The sequence below is a fragment of the Vigna radiata genome, chromosome 11 (assembly GCF_000741045.1).
Source record: "Vigna radiata var. radiata cultivar VC1973A chromosome 11, Vradiata_ver6, whole genome shotgun sequence".
In the NCBI taxonomy this organism is placed as follows: domain Eukaryota; kingdom Viridiplantae; phylum Streptophyta; class Magnoliopsida; order Fabales; family Fabaceae; genus Vigna; species Vigna radiata.
The window spans coordinates 408,418-434,212 of record NC_028361.1 but is presented as its reverse complement, the minus strand read 5'-3'; the positions used below and the strand labels follow the sequence as shown (position 1 = coordinate 434,212).

The window sequence follows — 25,795 nt, the reverse complement described above, 5'->3', positions numbered from 1 at the left end:
GGGGGTGGGAATACGAAGGAGAGGAATTTGAGTCTGTGTGTTTTGACTGAGGCAGACTGTAAAAGAGTAGGTTAACTTTAGTAAATAGGTGTAAAACGGTAAAAATAAAAAAAAAAACATAAAGATTAATTTTGTATTTAAAAAAAAAATCCAAAAAAATTGGGGGGGTGGGGGTTGGAATTGGGGAGGTACAGGGAGTAACTCCCTTTAAAGACATATGGACGGATGATATGGCCCATAATCCTGTTGGGCCACCACTTATTTTCGCAAAGTTGACATTTCTTTAACTTTTGAGGTGCTTCCACTAATGGTAGAATGTAGCATAAATATGGATTAATGAAAGATGAGCAGAAGCATAAGTGCAACGTTGAAAGCATCATAGTTCTCAGTTTTGTACCACTCGTTGTGGAGGTATGCGTAATTTAGTTGTCATATCAATCTATATCACAAGCTCTCATAACTTAGATGAACATGCACTTTGAATCTCTCAGAGTGCTCATTATTCTTCCAAATTACAATAATTAGTTTTATATATTGGCTGACAAAAAATAACTATTTCTTTTTTTTGGAATTTTGGTTTTAATTAAGAAAAAAATGAATTTTTGTTTCTGTCTACTTACCATGCACCTCTCCTGCTACCTACCCTTTAACCCTCTGCTCACATGAAAACTCACACATAAATATAAATAAGAGCAACACACACACACACACATATATATATATATAGTAAAATGTGACTCTATGATCCTCCATTAAGCCCTGCGATCACGCAACACAAATTATAAAGAGCCATGTCCTCCATGTGATCGTTTGTCTTCCATTTACATTAAAAAAGAAAAAAATGAAAGATTCCAAAGAGATGACGCCGAGAAGCAGATTTTAACTGACTCTGACATCAGGCTGGCTAAATTAGGTTAGCTTTTGTTACTTGTACATTTTTTTTTTTTTTTTCTTTTTAACTCCTAAGTTTTGTCTTTTCTCCTTTCTTTCCATGGTTTCCCTGATTAGAGATACTTTCAGTCACTGCTTCCAATCACCACCATATTCATCTGGACTTTGCTTACTGCTGGAGAGAATGAAGTATATCAGCAACATTGTTCCCATGCTAGACCTGCAATTTCAAGCATCCATCAACTGAGCAGAAATTCACGGCAAAAGAAAAAGTAGAAGCCAAGGTAATGGATCTGATAATTAATATTAAAATAAGGGAGTTGAATCATACAAGGTGGCAAAGAAAAGGAGAACCCTTTTAGGATCAAGGGCCCATGAAGAAGGTCGTCTGAAACTATTTCTCCGAGTTATACTACATTTGTTTTCTGTGGGGTTACCAATGATGTTGTTGGTTGTCATAGTAATCTGCTGATAGACGAGTGGGTTGATAGAATGATCCATTGACCCTAATGCCATCCCCGCTGTCTTTTCCAGCGTGCAAGTCCCAACAAGTGTACCTATACAGATCAATGATATCCGCAACCATAATTAGTATAAGGATTTGTATGCTCCTAAGTTGTTCAAACTTCAGATAATGCCAATTCTTGTGGCCCCAAAATGTGGGGTACCCATAAACAACAAACATGCCATTGTATTGTACTTGTACCAAATTGATTCCCCCTAACCAATTTCCCTTTCAGTTCTACTAGGATTGACCAAGGACTCCATTTCACAAAGGTAAAATGTTCCATTACAGCGACAGGTTCACGGAGTGGGTAGCCCTTCTGAAAAAGGGATCAAAATAAAACCATCCTAACTAATCTTCAACTACCAGTGAACACCAACCAGGCCAAACAATTGCAACATCCTCATAAAACTTAATTTACAGTTCCACTTATCACCGTGAAGTCAAGTTTGTGTTTGAATGTGAGTCCAAACCTAGTTATAATGACTTGAAAGAATAATAATACACATGATAATTCAGCAAAGATTTAACAATCAGGGGACACCCATCTTGTCATGACATAGGTACAGCTTGGTAATGAAATATAATATATCCTTTACTTACATAAACTAAGGTATGGAGGAGACATTTCAATATGTCACCTGTGTCCTACCTACGTATAAACAAATCCAGATTCTATACTGATGAGCCACGTCCATAAGGGCCAGATAATGGAAACAAACAAACGTGTAGATAATTGTATTAAAATTCTCTTGGACCAAAGATACACAGCAAATGAAAATAAAAAGAAATCCTAAGTGATGGGATCGTTCAATCTACGTAAAATAATAAGATGAATAAGAATTTGATTTTTGGAAGAGCAATGTGACCTTGTGATGAGCATATGGTGGGAACGGTATCCTTTTCATAAAGTGTAGCACTGCTCTTCACCTTCCTGTCACCCAAACGCAGGGATCCCTTCCTGGAAAGACTCCTCTGCAACTTTTTTGAGAGTTCAAACAATAAAATATTAAAATAAACTAAATTTAAAAGTAAAACCAATGCAGAAGTGGTATTCAGAAGATACTTCGTTCCATACGCATATTATGCCTGAAATAAAAAAGTAAGTGTCCTTCTTTCCTTTTGGTTACATGGCATGCCAAGATACAGATTTGAATGAAAGTATTTTAAGTGGGACCTATTTTTTCATACCATTGATCTGCGACTGTGCGACTGAATCAGAACGAATAAAGTGTTTTTGGTAATTCTTATTTAATACTGGTTAAAATTGGTAAAATATATATATTAATATATAGTTTAATTTGTAATTTGTTTACTTTTAATATTTTTTAAATAAGTTAATTTGTTTTTTTTTTTTTCTATTTGAACACTTTTGGTTTGACATGAAATATCTTATAAACTTGGACACGTGTGTCTTTCAGATAGGATGACATTAATGTCAATTTAATATAATTTAATATGAACATTAAATTGATTATATTTAAAAATATTAAAAATTAAATAAAAATATAGAAAAAATAGATCATAATTCTAAATATATTGATTAAATTACCGAATAAGACTAAAATATATTATTAATGCCTTAGCGATAATTTTCAACAATTTCAGCATTATTTTTCTCAACAAAATATTTGTTAGTCCGGTATTAAAGATTATGTTGACTATAATAAAATAGAAAAAACAAAAGGATAAAAATTAAAAATTAAAAAAGAAGAATAGACTAAGAATGTCGAGTTGTTTAGCAAACTAAAAGCAAATAAGAAACAGAAAAAATATTTTAAAATCTTTATATTTAATTAATTTATTATAAAATAAAAAAAATAATATTATTTTGCATCATCACCTTTCTTCCAATCAAACATCACACATTATTTATTTATTTATTCCTTAAATAAACTGGCTAGTCAAAACCAGTAACAGGCTAATAGAAATAAAGAAAACAGAGCTCAGGAAATTACAGAACTTAGGGATAACAAGATGCAGTTTCGAACTGCAGGCATTCAATTCAGAAAGGAACTTCTCTCTTCGTTTTAAAATTTTTGATTTTACCCCTTTCCTTTGTCAGTGGTGATACAAATAAACGAATCACAGAACACAATAAAGTGAAAATGGTTAAATCAAATAGGCTAGAAATAAGTAATGTTCAAAAACTATAGTTAAAAGCTAAATAATGGTTGAGAGAGACATTCATATCCTATGGCCGCAAAAGTTTAATGAGTCATTGATAGCGTGTTGTTATTCTTTTTCCTCTCACTTCAACCGCTAATAATGCCACCGTTTATTATTAAGAAGCCTAATGTTCCAAAAATGCACAACAGATAATCTTTCTGGCTTTAAATTATGTATTATTAGAAGTTCGAGCAACAAACAGAACACCCCTGTTTTGTACCTAAGTTGAAGTTCAAGAAAGAAATAAAAGTGTAAATTAAGCCGTTTTTGAGAGAAGAGAGATACCGTAATTTTCGAATTTGCATTGGTGGGATCTTTGTGGTTGGCGGAAGAAAAGGCATCCATATCAATCACAAAGCTATCGCCTTTCTCGGCACTATACCGAAATGCGCTTCCTCTGTTTTTTTCTTCCGAAATCAAATCCTCGTGAGAAGATGATGACAAATCCTGAGAAACTCAATGCAAAACTAGTAAAATGAAACTGTTACAAACGAATAAGATTGAACAGAGAAGAAGTAAACCCATTCTTACCAACTTCGGGATTTCCGCCATCTCCATCAGTTTCCCAAGAGAAAAAAAGAAAATTAAAGGAGTAAGTATGTTCTTGCGTAGGGATTGGGAGAGAGCACAGGATATACCTGATTGGAGTCAAAAGTATATATTAATAATAATAATAATGTAATAATAAAATAACAGATAGTACTTAATAAACACCAATTAGAAGATGGTCCATGAACAGTAACTCTGCACTCGATTAGCCCATTCCATTGGCTAGGAAAACCGAAAACCCAACAATTAATTAACGAAGAAAAGAAAACCCACTTACAGAGGCTAACGTGTCGTGTTCTTCATCTGGGTCTTGTCTTGAAGAACGGATCCTCTTTTCTGATGGAAACGAGATGAACAGAGAAATTAGCAGAGAGAGAAAGAAGAAAGTGTGTGCTGTGCTTAGAATGGTGATGGTGCTAACTTATGTTGGGAAGGAAGAAAGAAATGCGTGAAATGAAAGAGTGTATGTATGAGAGAGAGCATGAGAGCCATGATATTGGGTTTGGTTTCAGCCTTCTTTTTGTTCTCTGTTTTTCAAGGTTTCATGCCATTTCCTCAATTACCAATTTCTTATTATTTTTCTTAATTTCGTATTCAATTAATCCTAACTTTTAGTTTATCAGTTTAATAACACAATTTTTTATTTATCATTTATGACTTATAAAAGATAACTAATCATATTAGATTAAGAGGATATTGTTGACTTTGTCTCGTTTAGACCTTATCCATTGAAGATTAAGGAAATTAAACTTGTTTAATTCCCAAATTTAGTCAACCGTTTGTATTTTGTTTTTCCTTTAATTATGTATTTTATATTCTTCATTATATATCTCTTTTCTTTTATTTATAAACATTTAAATTAAATTTTATTGTCTTCTTTATAAAAAATATATAATATAGTATGGAAATACTAATTTATAATATACGAGTAAACTTTTCGAAAATGATACGGATGAGCTTCATTGTCTCCCTTCCAGATAATTAAATCCCGTGGAAAATATTTTAGAAATATAAATTTTACAAGTATTATCCTCGGTGAAATATATAAATTTTATTATAATAAAAAATGTAAACTGTATTATACATTTAAATCATAATTAGCAATGTTTTGAATTATATATTAAATTTCATATTTATGATTATTTATGGTCATTTATGATACTAGACGAGTTTTTTTCTTGATAATTTTGAAATGTTAAAATTTAATTAAAAATAAAAGGAAAAGTACTTAAAAATAATCTTGGAAGATATTTTAACCTAAAACATGTTCATTTTAATTTATATGAAAATTAATTTTATGATAAACCAAAAACATTTAACATAGCATTTTATATCTATAAAATTATTCAAGAATTAATTTACCAAAAAAACTACAATTTCTTAGACCTAAATAGATACTTACCATATAAATCTAATAAATACTTATTAATGGTGTCAGTTTTCAATAAATGTTGTGATGATGATGCTATTGCATAAATGGATATACTACAAATATTAATAATTTTTTTTAAGAGAATACGTTTTAAAAATAAAAAGTAAAATCCATATATACATATAAGTTTACAATAATTTATTGAGTTTAATTTTTGACGAGGTAGTAAATAAAAAATAATTGTTATCCACAATGAATTTTAAGTTTTGTGTTTATTCAATACAGTCCTGAAAAAAAAAAAATCGTTTTGTTATTTCGGAACGTGACATTAACTTATTTCATTTTTATCTGTATATTTAATCAATTAGGATTATTTGTATGTTATTATTTATCAGCGTAAACATAAGGATTATATTAGTAAACATAAGTGTTACATCTGTTTTCGAATTTTTTAAATATTTATAAATTATTTGAATTTTAAAATTTGTAATCAAAAGAATAAAATTATAAAATTAAAAATGTATATATAATTATAAATATAGATAAAATAAATTTTAATTATTGAAATAAGAAATATTATAAATAATATTGTATAAATATTTTATTTAGAGTAAGTTTTAAATTTTAGAAAATAATTATAATACTAAAGGATTAAATAATTTTTTTTATAACGAGTAATTATTTAAATTAAAAAATAATTATTAAAAATGATAAAATTGGAAAATATATTTTTTATTATAAATAATTATTTAAATTAAGATGGTATTTAAATAGTAATTAAGAAGATAAAATTAAAAACAAAAAACAAAACACCGAAGAATATCATTTATATATATATATATATATATATATATATATATATATATATATATATATATATATATATATATATATATATATATATATAAGTTTACTTTTAGTAAGTATTTTTATTTAATTAATATATATATATATATATAAGTTTACTTTTAGTAAGTATTTTTATTTAATTAAAATGATTATTTTTTAAATTTTAACTATTTTCACTTTAACTACTTTTGAAGTTAATTATGTTTTTAAACTAAAATAGTTATTTATAATAAAAATTAAATAAATATAAATTTTCTATAATAAATCATAAATTTTATTTATGTGTAATTTTTTAATTATTATTTATTACTTTTTATGACCATATACGTAATGCATGTGTTTTCTCATAGTTATGCTAAAAATGTAATAAAAATATAGGTCATTGAAGATTTCCTTCACGTCGTCTTGACTAATGAGGTTCTACTGTCAATAATTTTCAAATTATTTAAATGATTTAATATTTTTGTCAGCTGTGAATTTAAATCTGTGCCATCTATTTATGGTGGTTGAAAATATTTCTTCACCTAATCAATCCACAAAGATTTGAGGATTAAATGGACTAACTCATAGGTAAATAATTTTTAATATATCAAAAATAAAAATTAAAAAAATATTATTTTACAACGCAAGATAATAAAAATGCTTTTAATTACAATAATATAAAATAAAAAGAATACAAATTGAATGTTATTTGTATTTAAGAACAAATGTAGAATAATAATAAAAATGTATTAAGTTTAATAATAAATAAGTGTTACAAATTACAAATTACAAATTGTACGGTAGCATATCTCATATCTCTGATGTCCGGTCTACGAAACCGAGTGGCCAAGGTCAAGCTTGTTAATCAAATGGGCCGAATCAACAGATTGGTCCAGCTCTATTGGGCTCGAGGCCCATCATCTCGCAAATACGAATAAATGAATAATATCATTTATCACGTACCAAATAATATCTCAGTAGAGATATATCAGGTAAAGTTTGTTTATATTTTATTCTGTTTATATTTTATTTTATTCTGTTAATCTTATATCAATCCAAAGCCTATAAGTAAAGAACTAAAGGCTCCAAACAATGTATGCTCACATTCTCTCACACTCATACTTTCACACCTAGCTGAGTTCTCACCCTCTCTCCGTTCTAAGCATCCACTTGCTAAGGACTGGGGGTCTTCTTACACAGACGTCTGACTTGATCGTCGGAGTGCCTTTACAGGGCAAAGGCATTTGAAGATCTTGCACCAGAAGGAATCAAGTATATTCTCACAGTTGTGTAATATTAAGTTTATAAGTTTCTATTTGTAGAAGATAATAATAATAATAATAATAATAATAATAATAATAATAATAAATAAATAAACTCTAACTTCCAAATTGGTAAGTTTTGGGTCAATAAAAATTTAGGTTATCAAAATTAGGTTAAATCAACTTGAAATTTTCAAAACTCAAGGGAATTAATTAAGTATAATCTATTTCCACAAATGTATAATTCAAAGTTATTTATTTATAATATAAACCCATCATAGTGTCAACACTACGTGGATACAAACAATTAATATCGTATCTAATTACAATTTCTATTATAAATTATAAATGCAAGAACTATATTACAAATAAACTTGTTCTTATGATCATTGTTTTAACTTGTCCTTACCTTGACCCCCCAAAAAAAATATTAATTTTGGACGAGTGTGAAGAAAAGTAATAACTATATTGGTCTTCATTCAATTTAAATACTAAAACTCATTTAATTTATTAGATAATACGAAAAATTCATATTAATTCTTCTTTAATTATTAGATTTTTAACTTATTTTTAAGTAACATGTTGATATTATTATATTTTTTACTTATTAATCTTTATTCATCCTTATTTTGTAATATTTATACAATAATATTTTTTTTTGTTGACATTTAATAAAAGTTGTACCTAAGGATGAGAATGATAGATGAAAAATTAGTATTAGAACGAATAAGAGGACAACACAAAATATATACATACTCGTTTTATTTTCATATCCAATTAAAAAAAAGCAAAGTAATGTTTATATACATCTCCATATTCAGTTAATATAGAAATTTTTCATCAAAATGAAGACAAGTTCAAATACTTATGATGATAAGTTTATTTATCATCCTTACTCGTTTGCTATAAATAAACTTGACACAGATGTGAAAATACAAATTAAAAAAAAAAGGTTTTTTATGCACAATATTAGTATAACTTAGTTATCATATATAAAATAATTATTAACACTGTCCAACGTTTTAAGAGCACCGGGATTAATACTTTCAATGTAAAAATAGGAATTGTTTAGCAGTGAGGAAAAAAAACCCTATTTATATGTGAAAAATGATCTAATTATCAATAAAATACATCTAATAACCATAAGCCTTATAAATAATCAAGTTATTTTTCATAATTAATTATCAATACTAATTTTTCAATTTATCTTTTTATTTCTTACCTATATTTTCTCAGTTTTACTATCACACGTGGACCTGATATTGTGGAGAGTATTATATCATACTTCTTGTATGGTACACTGTTGATAACAATATAGTTGGAAGTAGTCAAAAGATTATAATCAACACAGAACACATCATACAAAGCTATAATCTTAAGTTGATATGGACACATTCATCAGATGAAGGGTGTTCAAAACAACATAATATTCTCTATATGAAGGTTGGATCACCTGAAGCTAGCATTTTCTGATTGGGACGTATTAGTCATGTTAAAGAAATGCATATATTCTTCCCTCGTTCATACTTCAACAACACATGCCAACCCTTTCACATCTTTTAACTACAATAACCTGCAACACCATTCACCAATCTAATGAAAATTAACAATCAGACATTTTTCTCAAGGATGTGTGAAGACACGAGTTTCTACAAATGGATTTTAAAAGTGATGGGCCTGTTAGGCCTTATTGCTCTGTTCTTATGGCTGGCCATAAGACCCAAGAGTCCCTCCTACTCCATTTTGTTCATCTCCGTAGAGCAGCCCTCCAATTCAAATGAAAATGGTACCATCTTTTACAATCTTGAAATAGAAAACCCCAACAAGGACTCAAGCATTTACTATGAAGACACAATATTAAGTTTCTTATATGGGGAGCAAGAGGATGAGGTGGGACAGACAACTATAGGTGCTTTCCATCAAGCAACTAGCAACACCCGGGATGTATCTAACACTGTTAATGCCAAACCTCGACCATTCAAGCCTCTCTTGAAAGCTATTTCAAACGCAACCGCAGAGTTAAAAGTGGCTTTGATGACAAAATATCGATACAAGACATGGGGAATTAAGAGCAAGTTCCACGGATTACACCTCAAAGGTATTCTACCAATTGAATCCAACGGGAAGCTCTCACGTAAGAAGAAAAAGTACCCACTTCACCCTAATTCCAAAAAACTAGGGGGGAAGTCCAAAATTTGGCACTGATACTACGACACCTACAAGATGCTTGCTTCCACCGCAGGTGTAAGCAGAAACAAGAACAACTTTAGTGTCTGATGGGTTTGGGATTGATGTGGTTAAGTAGAAGGTTTTCTCTAGATCATAATATTTGTAGTATACTGGAGACAGAAAACAAAGTATTACGTACTTGTACATGTTTAAATCTCTAGTAATATGTATTCATGTAATGGTGTGTTAATGAAACTACGTGTATTTATTTTAAGCAATCTTACACTTCTCCAAATGAACAAAAATCTATCCGAAATCACAGAACCAAAAGTTCTTCGTGAGGAGAGTATTCAAACTCCACTAACTACCTATGAAAATAACATTTGCCGACTTCAAGGACTCCTCACCCGAGTCTGACATCTACTGGCAACTTGCCTGCGCCATTGGTGAATTGGAACCTGTAAAGCAGCAAATGAAGTCACATTTATATATACCGAACAGGAAATAAGCACACCATATTCTAAACTTCAGTGTGTTAAATCATTACAGCTGGAAAGCCACCATAGTCCCCAGGCTCTTTGATGTCCTTGGTGACAAAACTTGCAGCTGCAAGCCGAACCTGCAAATGCAGCGTAATCAGATATTTCTACTAAACCACGAGCTCCCAATTTCCCAAAAGTAAAAATAAACCAACAGCAACTGAATTTATAGTTATTGCAGTCAAATAATTGACTAATATTTATCATTCCCATTGTCTTTGAAAACTTCTACTCTACTACTTCCCAAAACCTACCTAGCTAATTGATTGAGGATAGAATTGGTCTCATAACATACACATGATGTCCATGTATTCATTCACTAATAAATAATCACAAGCCATCCTCAATGCACCGAGGCTATGAAAGGTTAGCCTTATGAGATCAGGAAACAAATACATACCTTTGATATGATAGATACATGATCTCGCACTGCTACCCTTCCTCCCATAGTCACATAATCTCCTATGCTGAACACACACCGGAGTACCAAATTTGTAACTCAGAATAAATTCAAAAGCCTCCTCCAGAAATTTAATTCCAATACAAAATGAATTTAACCACAACAACAAAACCAAAGTGCAAAACAAAAATGAATGAAGATGACATACGTTGCTGAACCTGCAATCCCAACTTGTCCACAAAGCAAACAATTCTTCCCAATTACTACATTATGGCCAATCTGCAGAACCAATCAGAACAAAAGAGAAATTTTCGTTCTTGCAATTAATAATTAAGAAAAAGCTAAATGCTAACCTGAACTAAATTATCTATCTTTGAATTGTCTCCAATAACTGTATCTCGCCAGCTGCATAAACAAAAGCAAGTGAAAAAATAAAAAAAGGCAGAAGAACACATTTGTCACATGATTAAGCAAAAAATAAAATCGTTAAATCACTAACCTGCCTCTGTCAATGCATGTATTTGAACCAATTTCCACATTGTTCCCTATTATTACATTCAATGTCTGACAGATTTAGAAACAAAAAGTAAAATTAATTATTATGTCTAGGTCAAGCTAAGCAAGGTGAATGTTAGATAAGTAAGAATATAGTTTGAGAAAGCCTTTCTCAATATACAGAATTTAAAATTAATCCCAGTAAGATTGACATACAACCAACCTGAGGCTTTTTTATCACGTTACCATCATCGTCCACGTAAAATCCAAATCCTACATGTCAAATGCATCAATATCCTCACATATAAACTGATCTTACAAAAGGCATGTCCCACATTAAATTAGTTTACTTAAAATATGCATGTATCGGCTATTCAAAATTAAGCATCATCCCGAGAAAAAGGTAAAATATCTCTGAACTAAATATATTATCGGTAAGGTTCATACTAGGACTGTTATTCTTTCTTTAAGTATACAGACAAGCAGGTTAAGAAGTCCAGCTTTACCATCTTGACCAATGCAGACGCCGTTATGAACTACACATGAATCACCTATACAGCAATTACTAAGTGTGACATTATACCTGAAAAAGTATACAAGTATCAAAACCATATCAGTATTACAAATACAAATTATTTTGCATCAGATATGACTAACATAAGTGTGATTTAAAAATCCATATAAACAAGTGGTTAGACGTAAGCAAAGACATGAACCTCAATAAAGGAAGAGAACATCTTTCTAATTTGAGTTATAAATATATAACCTTTACCAACCAATTGAAATCATTGACTTTCCAAGTCAGAACATAATGAAAGCAGTTTATACTTAATTCCTCAAAGCAACAGTAGCATCATATTGGTATTTTAACAATCAGCTTCTACCTTTTATAACACCATATTAAAATATGCTTCCAGTGTAGAGTGTAAATCTACCAAGTAATAGGTAAACAAGCATCCAAATTTATTACAAATTAAAGGCCACGAGCAATATTAAAGAGAAGCAACCAAGCTAATAAAAAGTTTAAAGCGAAAATGACACGATTATCAAACAATGATACTGATGGAACAAAGTTGCATAGGTTTGTGACACAGAGAAAGGAACGTGTACCCTATCTTTGTTGAATGAGCGATGGTAACAGAAGGTCCAACAATAGTTCCAGAACCTATACGAACATTTGGGCCAACAACAGATTCTGAATGAACTACAGCGCCAACCTCTACAAGTGCTGTGGAGTCAATGCAAGCTGACTCGTGGAAAGTGCCACCACCATTATGCCATTTAAGAAATTTATCACCAAAAGAATCATCCTCTAAGCTTGAAACACAAGACAACTGTAAAATATAATCAATTATTGAAAAGATAAAACAGAAAATATATTAAGAAATATATATGATGATCATTCACCTGGAGAAGCAGAAAAACCGGAGGAATGACGAGGAAAGCAAAAATACGTTGGAAGTTTATATTTTGATTGAGATTGAGAAAAAGGGTTTGAAGCGGAACAAGCAAAGGCAAATAACCTCTTTCCAGCCATAGTCATCGCATGAATCATTTGGCTAACAGCAACCAGAACAAGGGTTCATTACAAGGTGGATCGGAGCTCCGACCAATTTGGAGGCTCAAATATGCGGTGGTGGGCCACTGTCATTATTATGGCCCACGGGGTTCAGATTGAAATAATGGGGGTGGAGGAAGAAATATCTCTATTTATTTCTTATATGTCCACCTATGGTGATTAAAAGAAGAAAGTCTCTTGATCTCCCAGATGGATTATATAATTTAAAATATACTTTCAAACTATACAATCTAAAAGTTATTTTATGTATAAAAAAAATTAAGATTACATTATCCAAAAGTTTTGAATTGTATAATTCAAAACAATCTAAACTAGGAATGAGATAATGAATATGAATTTCACTTCTTGTAATTATTCTTAAAGACATCTTCATTCTTATATCCAACTCAAAATAAAATTTTAAATTAATAAATATTTCATTAGTCAATAATTTAAAAGTTGAAAAAGTTCTAAAATTTAAAATGGATTTGAGCTATACAAATTTAAATATTCTAAATATATAAGATATTTAATTATTTTGATCGTTTTAGAAATTGTGACATGCGATGAACACTAAAAGTTATTAGTTTTAGAATGAGTTGAATTTTGTATGTGATTATAATATTAATTCAAAATCTTCGTTGACTTTAGTGGTGGCTAACCTCTGTTAAAGAAATTGATCGACCCATTAATGTTTGAATCTAAAACTCGAAAAGTATACGTCTAATTCCATTCATATAAAAAACATGTTGGTTGATGAGTTAAGATTAAGTAAAAATTTTAAAAACAGAAAATATATTAGGATGAGTTATTTTTAAAAAATATATTATTTTGCCATAAGGGATGGTAACTTAATTATCTTGATTTTTTATTATGAAATTAAATTACTTATTTTTTAAAATTAAAAAAAAAATGTATGACTAGTCTTCTCCTTTAAAAATAAGTAAAAAAAGTTACAACTAACAATGTTAAAATTATTATAAGAGTAGAGTAAAATAGGAAATTTTTATATTTTTTTAAGAAAAAAATAAATAAAAAATAAAAAAAATAAATAATATTAAATGAATGTAAAAATATATCAACAGCTGGTACTGTTGTATCAAGTGCATTCGGCAATGCGACCACTCTGTTCTGGTGAACTATGTTCTCAAACTAATTACCAATTCGTTTTCATCATCTCACTGTCAGTGACATCTTTTTCTGATCTATCATGTATGGGATCAAATGTTATTTAATTTTGTATAAGCACGTCATTATCTGACAAATTGATTGAACCTTGTATACCTAATGTAAGTTCTTCAGCTTTCATTTAGTCAACTCTGAAATTTGGATATTACTTAACGTTTCAAACATAGAATATCTTAATTTCCTCGCTGACGTAGAACAAATAAACTCAGAAGTGTTTTCCTGTAATTGTAAAATATATTTTGGTTGAAGTCCAACCTTATACCATTGCCGTTAGTTATTATTTGGTTTTGACCAATTTGAATGAATCACCTTCTTAGGAGCTTCTGAGCAATTGGAACCTCTTTTACTGCATAGGTAATACTGGAAGAACAAGTATTGAAATAGTACTGCCAACTTCTAAATCATCATCGCTAATCGGAAGGGAAAGTTTCATTTTTTCTCTGATGCATTCCAAACCCATTCAATTGCTGCTTCTTTGCACTTTTGCTTTGTTTTCAGATGTTGTATTTGGTGATCCTCCGTATAGTATCTGTTCTTCAAGCGGTAGCTATGTAAACGGCAGTTCCTATGAAAACAATTTAAACAACCTGCTTTCATCTTTATCCTCCAATGCTTCAGACTACAAATTCTATAATACTTCTTATGGGATTGCCTCTGACAGAGTTTATGGCCTCTACATGTGCCTCGACTATATTTCAAATGATAATTGCCAGAAATGCATCACAACAGTAACAGAGGATATTGTCAAACTGTGTCCTCAAGCAAAAGAAGCAATCGTGTGGGAAGAGTTGTGCCAGTTGCGTTATTCCAACATTAATTTCCTGGGTAGTTTGAATGTCACGGGGAACATTGGCTTAGATAATGTACAGAATCTTACAGAGCCAAAGAAGTTTGAGTCTGCTGTGAATGAGACACTAAGGAATCTTACTAAGGTAGCATCTTTTCATGTTTCGGCTAACATGTATGCTACTGGAGATGTCCCCTTTGGAGATCAAACAATATTTGCCTTAGTGCAGTGCACCAGAGATTTAGCTGCAAATGATTGTAATAGGTGCCTACAAAGTGCCATTGGAGATATACCAAATTGTTGCTATGCCTCCATCGGGGCCAGAGTTTTGAGCCGTAGCTGTTATTTAAGGTATGAATTTTATGCATTTTATAATGGTGTCACAGGACCAACAGATTCTTCAAATGGCAAGAAAGAAAGCAAAAGTAAGCAATTCAAATCACTCTCTAGTTTTAACAGGTGGTCTGAAGCATATTATAAACTGCAACAATTGAAATCAGCATTGGATTGATTCTTTATGCAGATAAGTCAAGCAAAACATGGATGATTGCTGGAATTACAGTTGTGGTAGGCTTGGTCATAGTATTTTTCATTTTCGGACTGTACCTTTTCAGGAATAAAAGACATCGGCATGGTAAGTTGCAATCCTAAAGTATGTTAAGCTTGTAAATTTTTTCCTTTTAGCTACTTATTTGATTGTTGTCTTTAGGTAAAAATGAAAGAGAAAATCATAACATCAATCTTGGATCTCTTCGAGTGGCTACCAATAATTTTTCTGATTTGAATAAGCTTGGACAAGGTGGCTTTGGCCCTGTTTACAAGGTAAATAGAATTCAAGGTTATACAAAGTTCATTCCTTCCTGCTTGAATATTAATTTTATCATAGGAAAGTTCAGACAGATCTTATTATATTTTATGTTAGGGGAAACTTGGTGATGGCCAAGAAGTAGCAATAAAGAGGTTATCAGCTTGCTCCGAACAAGGCTCGGAGGAATTCATAAACGAGGTTCTTCTGATAATGAAACTTCAACACAAAAATCTTGTAAAGCTTCTTGGATTTTGTGTAGATGGAGAGGAGAAGCTTCTCGTGTATGAATTTTTACCCAATGGTAGTCTTGATGTCGTACTCTTTGGTAAGTATATTTTTCCAAAGCGACCAATTACAGTAGAGTAAATTAAACAAATAGAAAATAGGTTGATTGTAGCATTCATTTTACTGCATATTTACATTTTTATTGGATGGTTGGAATATGGATAGATCCAATGCAACGTGCACAACTGGATTGGAGCAAACGCCTCAATATCATAAATGGAATAGCAAGAGGGATACTTTATCTTCACGAAGATTCTCGACTGAAAGTGATTCATAGAGACCTGAAAGCAAGTAATGTATTGTTGGACTATGACATGAATGCAAAGATCTCAGACTTTGGAATGGCAAGGATATTTTCAGGAAATGAAGGTGAAGCTAACACTGCTACAATAGTTGGAACATAGTAAGAAACTTTTTTCAGCATCAAAGTTTCTCCTTTATAGGTATATCGACATCCTTAACAGTAGCTGTATTTCCAAATTGCAGTGGGTATATGGCTCCAGAGTATGCAATGGAGGGATTATATTCCATAAAATCTGATGTGTTTGGTTTTGGTGTACTATTGCTTGAGATCATTACAGGGAAACGTAATGCCGGTTTCTATCACTCTAAAAACACTCCTAGCCTTCTGTCATATGTATGTAACTTGTCAGATTCTGAACTTACTAAACGTGTAGTGACCATTATTCATTGAATTACTTGTGAATTTTGCATTGCAGGCATGGAGTCTATGGAATGAAGGAAAGGGTATAGAACTGAGTGATTCCTTGTTGTGTGATTCATGCCCTGGAGATGAGTTTTTGAGATACATGCAGATTGGACTGCTGTGTGTTCAAGAGGATGCATATGATAGACCAACCATGTCTTCTGTTGTGATGATGCTGAAGAATGAATCAGCTACGCTTGGCCATCCAGAAAAACCACCTTTCTCTGTAGGGAGATTCAATGCCAATGAACAAGATTCACAAGAATGCTCAGTCAATTTCTTAACCGTGTCAGATATATTACCCCAGTAAAACCTCTTTGTTGTGTTTACTGTACTAATGGCTATGTATTACTTTTAGGAGTTTTTCTGCATGTAAAATATGCATATATGTGTTAATTCCTATTTTTATACAGATACTGTGATTATAGTTAACTTAATTACGTGTAGTTTTGAGGAAAAGATTACTCCCATTGTAGATGTTCTGGGATAAAAACACCATATAAAACAGAAACAATTAATTGAAAATATTGATGATGAGGTATAACAAAAAGACGGATAGAAAGAAATGAAAACCAGTAAGAAATGCTATTATATATAATTTCTTAAAAAATGGAATTATTATTGTTGTAGGCATAATACATTTGTTTTATTTTGTGCTTATCAGCCAACTTTAAAATTATTACTTCTTTGTCAAGTTACGAAACAGCATGCCATAAACATTGTTTGGAACTTAGTTTATTAGAGTATAATTAACGATTAATAATTAACAAATGACAGGTTGAAAGAGGAGTGAGTTAAACGCCATGTTGTCATTTTCCAAACTTATGAATATCGTGTTAATTCATAGAACAGTTGGTCAGACTACAGACGTTTTTCAAACAAAAATTCCACAATGGATTGCTAGGAAAATAAGCAGGGCTGTTTACAACTTATGTAAACTTCTCCATCTCCGAATATTAAAAAAAATTGACTTTTGCTATCCATTAAATGAAGGAATCAAAAGTAAAAGATTTTCTTAAAAAATATATATATAATACTAACATTTTATAAATATTTATAATAGACTCATTAATAGCTTTTAAGGAGAACAATTAAAAAATGTTTGATAATTACTTTTACATATCATAGAAAGTAAAATGTTCCTAACGATGGATTATGCCGTCCCTTGACTGTGATTGAAACGTAAGCATTAAATGTAAATTATTGACCATTTTATTAAATTAAATGAGAGAGGAAAAAAAGACTAACAAAAGTAATTAAGAAAAAACATGGCATCATGAGGATGGAAAACTAACAATTAATACCGTTTACCAGTTTTGTGCTGAACCAACCACCTTGTTGCTCCAGCCATTTTATGCTATCCATAGTTCATAAAACCATCATTATTATATTATCATAACAACTTTCACTCATTTCCCATTTTGCAACCAAAAATTCTAACCCTTTGGTGTGAATCTACATCGATCTTAACTTAACCAAGCTGCTGTTAACATGTTTGTGTGTTGTCTTCTATCCAAAAGGTGATCCGTGACCATGGTCAAACATAGACCTTCAGCTGTAGTACTTTTGTTCTTGTTCATCGTATTTATGTTTATGTCGTCTCTCAATCTCGTTTCTGGAGAAGACCCTATTGATATTTACTGTCCCAGTGAATTCCCAACGTACAACCTTAATAGTTCATTCCATGACAACCTCAAGCTTGTTCTGGGGTTGCTTTCCTCCGACAACGCTTCAAAGGCTGGTTTCTATAACACTTCCATAGGAGAAGAGCCAAACAAAGTGTACGGACAGTCACTGTGCAGAGGGGACATCGGCAACTCCACAGTTTGCAAAGAATGCATTGAGAAAGCAAGCCAAGATATAATGAATAGCTGCAGGAGTGAAAATGCAATGACATGGTATAACCTTTGCCAAGTACGCTACTCCTTTCAGAGCTTTGATGTGAAGGCTTACACCGGAAAGTATCCGAAGCAGAATGATGAGGAGAAGAATGTTTCTGATCCTATTCGATTTAGGGAATACTTGACTTTTCTAATGAAGAATCTCTCGAACGAGGCTGCTTTCAATCCTGTCAAAAACATGTTTGCGGCAGGTGAAATTGACTATCCTGGGAAGAAGACAATTTATGGGTTGGTCCAATGTACGAGGGACATGTCCCTCGAAGACTGTAGCAGTTGTTTGAGTTCCGCCTTCACAGAAATCACTACATGCTGCTCCTACAGAGAAGGTGGGATTATTCTTAGTCGTACTTGCAATATGAGGTTCCAAATGTCTCAGTTCTTCAATGCTTCTTCTGCATATCTGTTGGTTTACCCAACTTCCTCAGGTATGCTTTTGAATCTGACGAAAAGTACGTGTGCCCACTGCACAGCAGATTGTTCAATTCTAGTACTCCCTTTCGTTGCTTTGCTTACGCAATTTCAAAATTCCATCTTCACTTTTGGTTAGAGTCCGGTGATTAATTCTTATTCAAGTTCAATCCAAATACATTTCTGCTATTCCTATTTGTTTATTCGTGTCTGCTAGAGGATAATTTTGAAAAACATAGTTGGATTATTTATTCCGTTTTTAGCTTATAAAAAATGGTTATTATCACTGGTGATGTGACATTTCACATATCTTCAAATGCATGAGTTACTTTTGGAGTACATATACCTGGAAAGCGAAGTAATACGGCATGAATAGGAGTTTAGATTGTTGTATCGTGTTGAATTCATCTGTGAATAAGGTATTGACAAAAGGACTTTTTTTTTTTTTACAATTTACAAGAAGGGAAACGGAAGTCCTGGATTCTTGTGCTGATTATATGTGGGTCGATTTTTGTATTAGCACTTGTTGTTGGGTTGGGCATTGCATGCTTACGACGAAAGAAAAAGAGAGACAGAGGTAACTTCTACTATGCAATTTGTTAGCTATCACAAAACCATTTAAGAATCAGCTTCAACTTTCTTTGCTTCGTTTTTGTTTGTGAATCGTGACTTCGAATGAAACAGATGAAGAAATGAGTGAACGAACGCTATTACAAGAGTTGACTACCCCTAGGCATGTGGCAGTCACAGAAGAAGGTGATTTAATTAGTTCCGAAGAACTGTTGTTCATGACTTTAGCTTCAATCAGGGTTGCTACTGATGACTTTTCAGATACAAATAAGCTGGGACAAGGAGGGTTTGGTGCAGTTTACAAGGTCACATATATAAACCACTAAAAGCTCTATTTGTGGGGCATGCATGGTTGATAGTCCTCTCGCTGTGTTTGATTTTGGAATCTATATTGCAGGGTGTTCTGGCAGATGGTAATGAAGTAGCAGTCAAAAGATTGTCGAGGAAATCTTGGCAAGGCATAGAGGAATTTAAAAATGAAGTTGTGCTGATTGCCAAACTTCAACACAAGAATTTGGTGAGGCTGTTAGGTTGTGCCTTGGAGGGAGAAGAAAAGTTACTGATATATGAATTCATGTCAAACAAAAGCCTTGATCAACTTATATTTGGTTTGTTCTTGTTGCTCACCTTTAAATTCATAAACCTTCTGCATGTATAGCTGATTGGTTTTTCGTTGCAGTAGAAATCATCTGACTGACTCATGTTCTTACTATGAAGATCCAGAAAAACGTTCAAAACTTGATTGGAAGACATACAATGGTATTATCAATGGCATAGCGAGAGGACTGCTTTATCTCCACGAGGAGTCTCGCCTTAAAATCATTCACAGAGACTTAAAACCCAATAACGTGTTGTTAGACCACGAACTGTTGGCTAAAATATCAGATTTTGGTATGGCCAGGATATTTTCTGAGAATCAGAATGCAGCAAACACCAAAAGAGTTGTGGGAACATAGTAAGCCAATTTCCTATATGCACCCATCTATATTTTTTTTAATATTAAATCGCCACATTTAAGATTGTAAAAAAAAGGTACCAAATTTATGAAAAGTTATGACAGAATCAAATTCCCAAAATCGTGATATTAAAAATGGTGCAAAAATCTATATTTTATTGAAGATTGTTTTCCTTGAACTGAACTATGAACCCATGCGCGATGTTGATGTTCAAACAATAGTGGATATATGGCTCCAGAGTATGCAATGGAAGGATTGTTCAGTGTGAAATCCGATGTGTTCAGCTTTGGCGTTATCTTGCTTGAAATCATCAGCGGAAAAAGAAACAGTGGTTTTTACCAAACCGAACTTGCCCCGACACTGCTGGCATATGTAAGTGAAAACACTTTCGTCGTAACATAACATATATTAATGATTGGAACAAATGATGTAGTTCTGTTTTGTTTAACTGTAACTTTGGCAGGCATGGCGAGTGTGGAATGAAGGAAAAGCATTGGACTTTGTGGATCCAGTGGTGTTGGAATCATGCCTTGCATCTGAAGTTGTAAGATGCATGCACATTGGGCTGCTGTGCGTGCAGGAAAATCCGGAACACAGGCCCACCATGTCAGCTGTGATGCTTCTCCTGGGAAGTGAATCAATGGTCCTTCCCCAACCAAAACAGCCTGCTTTTTCTTTGAGTAGGGTGCTTCGTCTCGATCCATCTTCAAAAACCAACCCTTCGGAAAACGAGATTATATTTTCTGAAATTTTACCTCGATGATTGAAAAGACTTGGTCTACTTGTCATGTTTCATGTTATGATGCTTAATGACAACAACAGTATTCTTGACCTATGGACAAATGTTCCTTTCATGGCTGTCCCCACCCAACCCATCCTCGCAGAGACTTTGGGTCATCGCTCATAATCACACTAAATGACACAAATAAATAATAAATATCTTGCTTGACTTGCTTCATTGACTTCACACCTGCTTCTTTATTAACATCCACATTTCTAATTTCTGCATTATTTTAATGTCACTTTTACATTATAAAGCTTATTCTCACACGCTGCGTTATTTTTTCAGAACAAAACATGTTCAAAATGAAGTAAATGATAAATAGGACAAGAAAGAAGATGACGAAAAAATGAAAAACAAAGCTTTTGAAAGAATGTTATATCATAGTTGATAGGAGAACAAAATGGCTAGAATGCAAAAGTTATTTGATATACTTAATTAATTTATCAGTATCAAAGCTAAACCTATGAATATAGAGAACTAATGGTTTAAACAAAAGTAATTAATGATTGGAGTAAGACGAAATTATGATGGACAGGTTCCAAATATTTAACGGTATTACAAGTCAAGGACGTGTATTCCCAGTGTAAAAGGAAGCAAAAGTATCTGAGAAAAGTCAAGGAGACTCCAGTCACTGCTAAATAAGAGAAGCAACGGAAACAGCAAAAGGAATGCGTTTGTGAGTGGTGAGTGGTAAGAGAGAGATGGTTAAGCACGTATCCATGGCTTCGCTCAAGCTTGTGCTGCTGTTGTTCATTCTCAGCTTCTTCAACTTGAACACTTGCAAAGCACAGGAACAGAACACCGACCCTGTCTATCTGTACCATAATTGCTCAGGCGGCAACACCACCGCCAACAGTGCCTACCAACTAAACGTCGGCACCCTCTTCAGTTCCCTATCTTCAAAATCCATAGAATTCTCAAACGACACCGTCGGAACATCCTCCTCCGACAGGGTGTACGGACTGTTCATGTGCAGAGGAGACGTGCCCACAGCGCTGTGTCAACAGTGCGTGTTGAACGCAACGCGACGTCTCCGCTCAGAGTGCTCTCTGGCCAAACAGGCCGTGATATGGTACGACGAGTGCACTGTTCGCTACTCCAACCGCTCTTTCTTCTCCACGGTGGCCGTTCGGCCGCGTCTCGGACTCCTCAACACTGCCAACATATCCAACCAAGAATCCTTCATGAAACTGCTTTTCTCAACCATAAACACAACCGCGGATGAGGCTGCCAACTTTTCCGTGGGATTGAAGAAATACGCGACCAAGCAGGCCAACATTTCTGGGTTTCAGTCACTATACTGTTTGGCTCAGTGCACACCCGATCTGTCCCCGCAAGACTGCAGAAGCTGTCTCAGTGGTGTGATTGGAGACCTTCCTTGGTGCTGTCAGGGAAAGCAGGGAGGAAGGGTTCTCTATCCTAGCTGCAACGTTAGGTACGAACTCTATCCTTTCTACCGACAAGTCACACCCGCGCCTCCACCCTCATCGCCCCTACTTCCTCCTCCAGCTTCCGCTAATTCCCAAGGTATAATCTTCACACTTCAATTCAAACACTCACAATCTCTCCACTGCTATGTCTATTGATACTGTTCTTCTCTGATCAAAATTGAATTTTTATACACTGCTCAAAATTTATAACCCGAGGAGGAGAGAGAAGCACATAAGTAACTGTATTAAGTTTTATTGAATTAAATGTAATTTCTTCCGTGGCATTTGTTTTGATGTTTTGGATTGGGTTGGATGCAGGAGGCGGTGGGATCTCAACTGGGACCATTGTTGCGATTGTGGTTCCAATTACGGTAGCCGTGCTTCTCTTTATAGTGGGAATTTGTTTCTTGAGTAGAAGAGCTAGAAAGAAGGAGGGTTCTCTAAAGGAAGGAAAAAGTAAGGATCCACGGAAAAGATCCTCGTTTTTCTCCCTTTTTTGAATGAATGATTTTATCTTACACGTTTTTTTGGGTTTCTAGATGTAGATGACATCACCACTGTGGAATCCTTGCAATTCAGCTTTGGCACGATTTCAGCGGCCACAAACAATTTCTCTGCGGAAAACAAGCTGGGGGAGGGTGGATTTGGTGAGGTTTTCAAGGTAAGATTTTTTTTTTTGTTTCTGTGAAAGAAGCAAATGAGATCCATTCTAGGATGTGTGATTCAGTTATGTTTGGAAAAATTCAGGGTGCTCTTCCGACTGGACAAGAAATAGCTGTCAAGAGACTCTCCAAAAGTTCTGGGCAAGGTGGAGAAGAATTTAAGAATGAAGTGGTGGTGGTTGCCAAGCTCCAACATAGAAATTTAGTGAGGCTTCTCGGGTTTTGCTTGCAAGGAGAAGAGAAGATACTTGTTTATGAATATGTTCCCAACAAAAGTCTCGATTACACTCTCTTCGGTAGGATCAGACAATCCTTCTGAACTATGTTATATTTTATATGCTTGCTTTTTTCTCTCTTCTTGTTTCTGCCTTTTTTGCATCTTCTGTATATGCTTATTAGGCGACCACAATAAATAAAACTGTGCATAAAAACTTAATATATTATGCTTCAATCATTCAAAGTGTTGCAATGTTGCTTCTAGATTACTTCACTGTTATTTGACACTCTTCCTGCGACTTGAATGTTTTGTCCAATTTGTAGACCCTGAAAAGCAAAGGGAGTTGGATTGGAAGAGACGTTACAAGATCATTGAAGGGACTGCTCGAGGCATTCAATATCTTCATGAAGATTCTAGGCTTAGAATTATACATCGAGATCTTAAAGCAAGTAACATATTGTTAGATAGCGATTTGAGTCCAAAAATCTCAGATTTTGGCATGGCAAGAATAGTTGGAGTTGATCAAACTCAAGGAAACACGGACAGAATTGTAGGAACCTAGTAAGTACAGATTTCTATCTTCCTCGGAGCACCTTTATTTGTGAAAGCACAGTTTTCTAATTCTAACATATCGACCAAAATCATTTCAAATGTCTTGGTAGTTTCAAACAAACATACAAAATTTAAACCCAGTTTGCATTCAATCCGTGTTTTATTTTTATTTATACAGTGGATATATGGCTCCAGAATATGCAATGCATGGAGAGTTCTCTGTTAAATCTGACGTGTACAGTTTTGGAGTCCTCCTTATGGAGATTATAAGCGGCAAGAAAAATAGCTCTTTCTATCAAACAGATGGTGCTGAGGATCTATTGAGCTATGTAAGTAGAGCAGACATTTAGCTTCCTTGAGCTAATTCATAGAAATTGTGTATTCTAGTGAAAAGGGAAAATATGTAGTGCTCAGACTGAGAACTACTTGATGTAACTTTTTGCAGGCGTGGCTACTTTGGAAGGATGGAACACCTTTGGAACTGATGGACCCCATATTAAGAGAATCCTACAATCAGAATGAAATCATCAGAACCATCCATATTGGTCTGCTGTGTGTCCAAGAAGATCCTGAAGACAGACCTACAATGGCAACAATAGTTCTTATGCTAGATAGTAGCACTGTTACTCTACCAACTCCTAAGCGGCCTGCATTTTTCATCCACAGTGGAACTGATACATACATGCCAAAAGGGCAGCAATTTGATCAGTCTATAACAAAATCATTACCAGTGTCTATCAATGAGGTTTCCATTAGCGAAATGGATCCTAGATAAGCTTGATTGCTTGGAGATTTTAGACTGTATCAATTATCCATCACCTACTCATTTTTCGTAGTTTCGCATGACTAAATTTGGAAACCTTGGAAACACTATGTATTGTATTATAGTTGCTTATTTTTCAGCTCGAAGTAATATATGCAGGAAGGCTAACTAGGATGAGGTGAAAAAGAACTTTCCACAGGTAGAAGTGGTACACATAGGCCATCAAAGTTGACTGAAACGTCAAGAAAGATATTTATTTATAATTGGCAGAAAAAGAAAGTCACAGCACAACCAAGTGCCAGTCTTCTTTCGCCATCCTTCTTAATCATCATTTTCCACTAAGCAAACGTCTTGCACTCATATCTGCCTCATGAATATTTTAAGGATAATAATACTTGTACAATATTTTTTTTTATAACATTTCGTTTACGTGTCATTCTGTATAGTGATATTTAAGATTATTATTATTGATTGTGGAGTAATCATGGACCAATTACAGAATGACAGGTAGATGATGTTAAAATATTGTCAAAAAAATATTGTTGTCTAAGTATCATTGTCCATATTTTAACCACTAATTATTAAGAGATTAAACGGTTGGAAGTAGGCATAGGCTTGGAATTCCAGACTTCTCAAGGTCCTTTATGGTCACTCCAATCCTTTCCATACTTTTTCTTGTGCCTATTTCAAACCATTTAATGAGATTGTTGATTACTCAACTCATTCACTTAAATTTATGGCTCAATTAGTAATATCATTTATGTATTTAATTCTATGACTTAATTTTTATTTCTTTTACTTAATTGAGAGTTTTTATACTTTTTAATAAAATCAATTTGTTTTTTATGATAAATTAGTTTATCGTTAATTGTATTTGAAATATGTCATGTGTGATAAAATAAGATATTATATATCAAAATTTGAAAAATATTAAGTGTCAAATCACATAAGAATTCCAATATAAAAAATAACGCAAAATTTTATAAAAGACATCGATCAAATGATATTAATGTTCAATTGAACAAACATTTTGTAGAA

General features: G+C 33.0%; 7 protein-coding genes across 10 annotated transcripts; 5 read left to right on the top strand and 2 right to left on the bottom strand.

Annotated features, from left to right (window-relative positions):
• Positions 1-722: 722 nt before the first annotated feature.
• On the bottom strand, positions 723-4,667 carry LOC106777360. 3 transcript variants are annotated; one of them, XM_014664940.2, is made up of 7 exons: positions 4,536-4,665; positions 4,392-4,450; positions 4,097-4,203; positions 3,851-4,012; positions 2,266-2,377; positions 1,223-1,448; positions 723-1,111 (listed from the first exon to the last, which is right to left on the bottom strand). In XM_014664940.2, the coding sequence occupies exons 3-7, from the start codon at positions 4,121-4,123 to the stop codon at positions 1,021-1,023; spliced, it is 618 nt and encodes a 205-aa protein (XP_014520426.1). In that variant the 5' UTR covers positions 4,124-4,203; positions 4,392-4,450; positions 4,536-4,665; the 3' UTR covers positions 723-1,020. The 3 variants fall into 3 exon arrangements, with proteins under 3 accessions (XP_014520426.1, XP_022631670.1, XP_014520425.1); XM_022775949.1 differs by having other exon boundaries at positions 2,266-2,371; positions 4,392-4,667; XM_014664939.2 differs by having other exon boundaries at positions 4,392-4,665.
• A 4,192-nt stretch (positions 4,668-8,859) lies between these two features.
• Positions 8,860-12,849, bottom strand: LOC106777143 (probable UDP-3-O-acylglucosamine N-acyltransferase 2, mitochondrial). Of its 2 annotated transcripts, XM_022775871.1 has the most exons (11): positions 12,590-12,849; positions 12,293-12,494; positions 11,689-11,765; positions 11,406-11,455; positions 11,187-11,251; positions 11,041-11,092; positions 10,896-10,966; positions 10,688-10,754; positions 10,296-10,367; positions 10,117-10,206; positions 8,860-9,152 (listed from the first exon to the last, which is right to left on the bottom strand). In XM_022775871.1, exons 1-10 carry the CDS (start codon positions 12,735-12,737, stop codon positions 10,141-10,143), a joined length of 870 nt encoding a protein of 289 aa, XP_022631592.1. In that variant the 5' UTR covers positions 12,738-12,849; the 3' UTR covers positions 8,860-9,152; positions 10,117-10,140. The 2 variants fall into 2 exon arrangements, with proteins under 2 accessions (XP_022631592.1, XP_014520156.1); XM_014664670.2 differs by lacking the exon at positions 8,860-9,152 and having other exon boundaries at positions 9,928-10,206; positions 12,590-12,847.
• Positions 9,159-9,918, top strand: LOC106777144 (protein NDR1-like). The gene has a single exon (XM_014664671.2). It carries the CDS (start codon positions 9,176-9,178, stop codon positions 9,782-9,784), a length of 609 nt encoding a protein of 202 aa, XP_014520157.1. The 5' UTR covers positions 9,159-9,175; the 3' UTR covers positions 9,785-9,918.
• Positions 12,850-14,371: 1,522 nt separating the features above from the next.
• LOC106776559 (cysteine-rich receptor-like protein kinase 10) lies at positions 14,372-16,868 on the top strand. Its single transcript, XM_022775566.1, has 7 exons — positions 14,372-15,140; positions 15,239-15,349; positions 15,425-15,537; positions 15,638-15,848; positions 15,974-16,211; positions 16,295-16,445; positions 16,528-16,868. Exons 1-7 carry the CDS (start codon positions 14,372-14,374, stop codon positions 16,822-16,824), a joined length of 1,890 nt encoding a protein of 629 aa, XP_022631287.1. The 3' UTR covers positions 16,825-16,868.
• Positions 16,869-18,071: 1,203 nt separating this feature from the next.
• On the top strand, positions 18,072-19,426 carry LOC111240536 (cysteine-rich repeat secretory protein 38-like). Its single transcript, XM_022775568.1, has 2 exons — positions 18,072-18,840; positions 19,284-19,426. Exons 1-2 carry the CDS (start codon positions 18,102-18,104, stop codon positions 19,424-19,426), a joined length of 882 nt encoding a protein of 293 aa, XP_022631289.1. The 5' UTR covers positions 18,072-18,101.
• Positions 19,427-19,513: 87 nt separating this feature from the next.
• LOC111240535 (cysteine-rich receptor-like protein kinase 10) lies at positions 19,514-21,212 on the top strand. The gene is made up of 5 exons (XM_022775567.1): positions 19,514-19,698; positions 19,791-20,001; positions 20,111-20,348; positions 20,571-20,721; positions 20,813-21,212. The coding sequence occupies exons 1-5, from the start codon at positions 19,516-19,518 to the stop codon at positions 21,110-21,112; spliced, it is 1,083 nt and encodes a 360-aa protein (XP_022631288.1). The 5' UTR covers positions 19,514-19,515; the 3' UTR covers positions 21,113-21,212.
• Positions 21,213-21,706: 494 nt separating this feature from the next.
• LOC106777594 (cysteine-rich receptor-like protein kinase 10) lies at positions 21,707-24,909 on the top strand. The gene is made up of 7 exons (XM_014665238.2): positions 21,707-22,660; positions 22,882-23,019; positions 23,103-23,224; positions 23,311-23,521; positions 23,766-24,003; positions 24,173-24,323; positions 24,440-24,909. The coding sequence occupies exons 1-7, from the start codon at positions 21,835-21,837 to the stop codon at positions 24,767-24,769; spliced, it is 2,016 nt and encodes a 671-aa protein (XP_014520724.1). The 5' UTR covers positions 21,707-21,834; the 3' UTR covers positions 24,770-24,909.
• Positions 24,910-25,795: the final 886 nt, after the last annotated feature.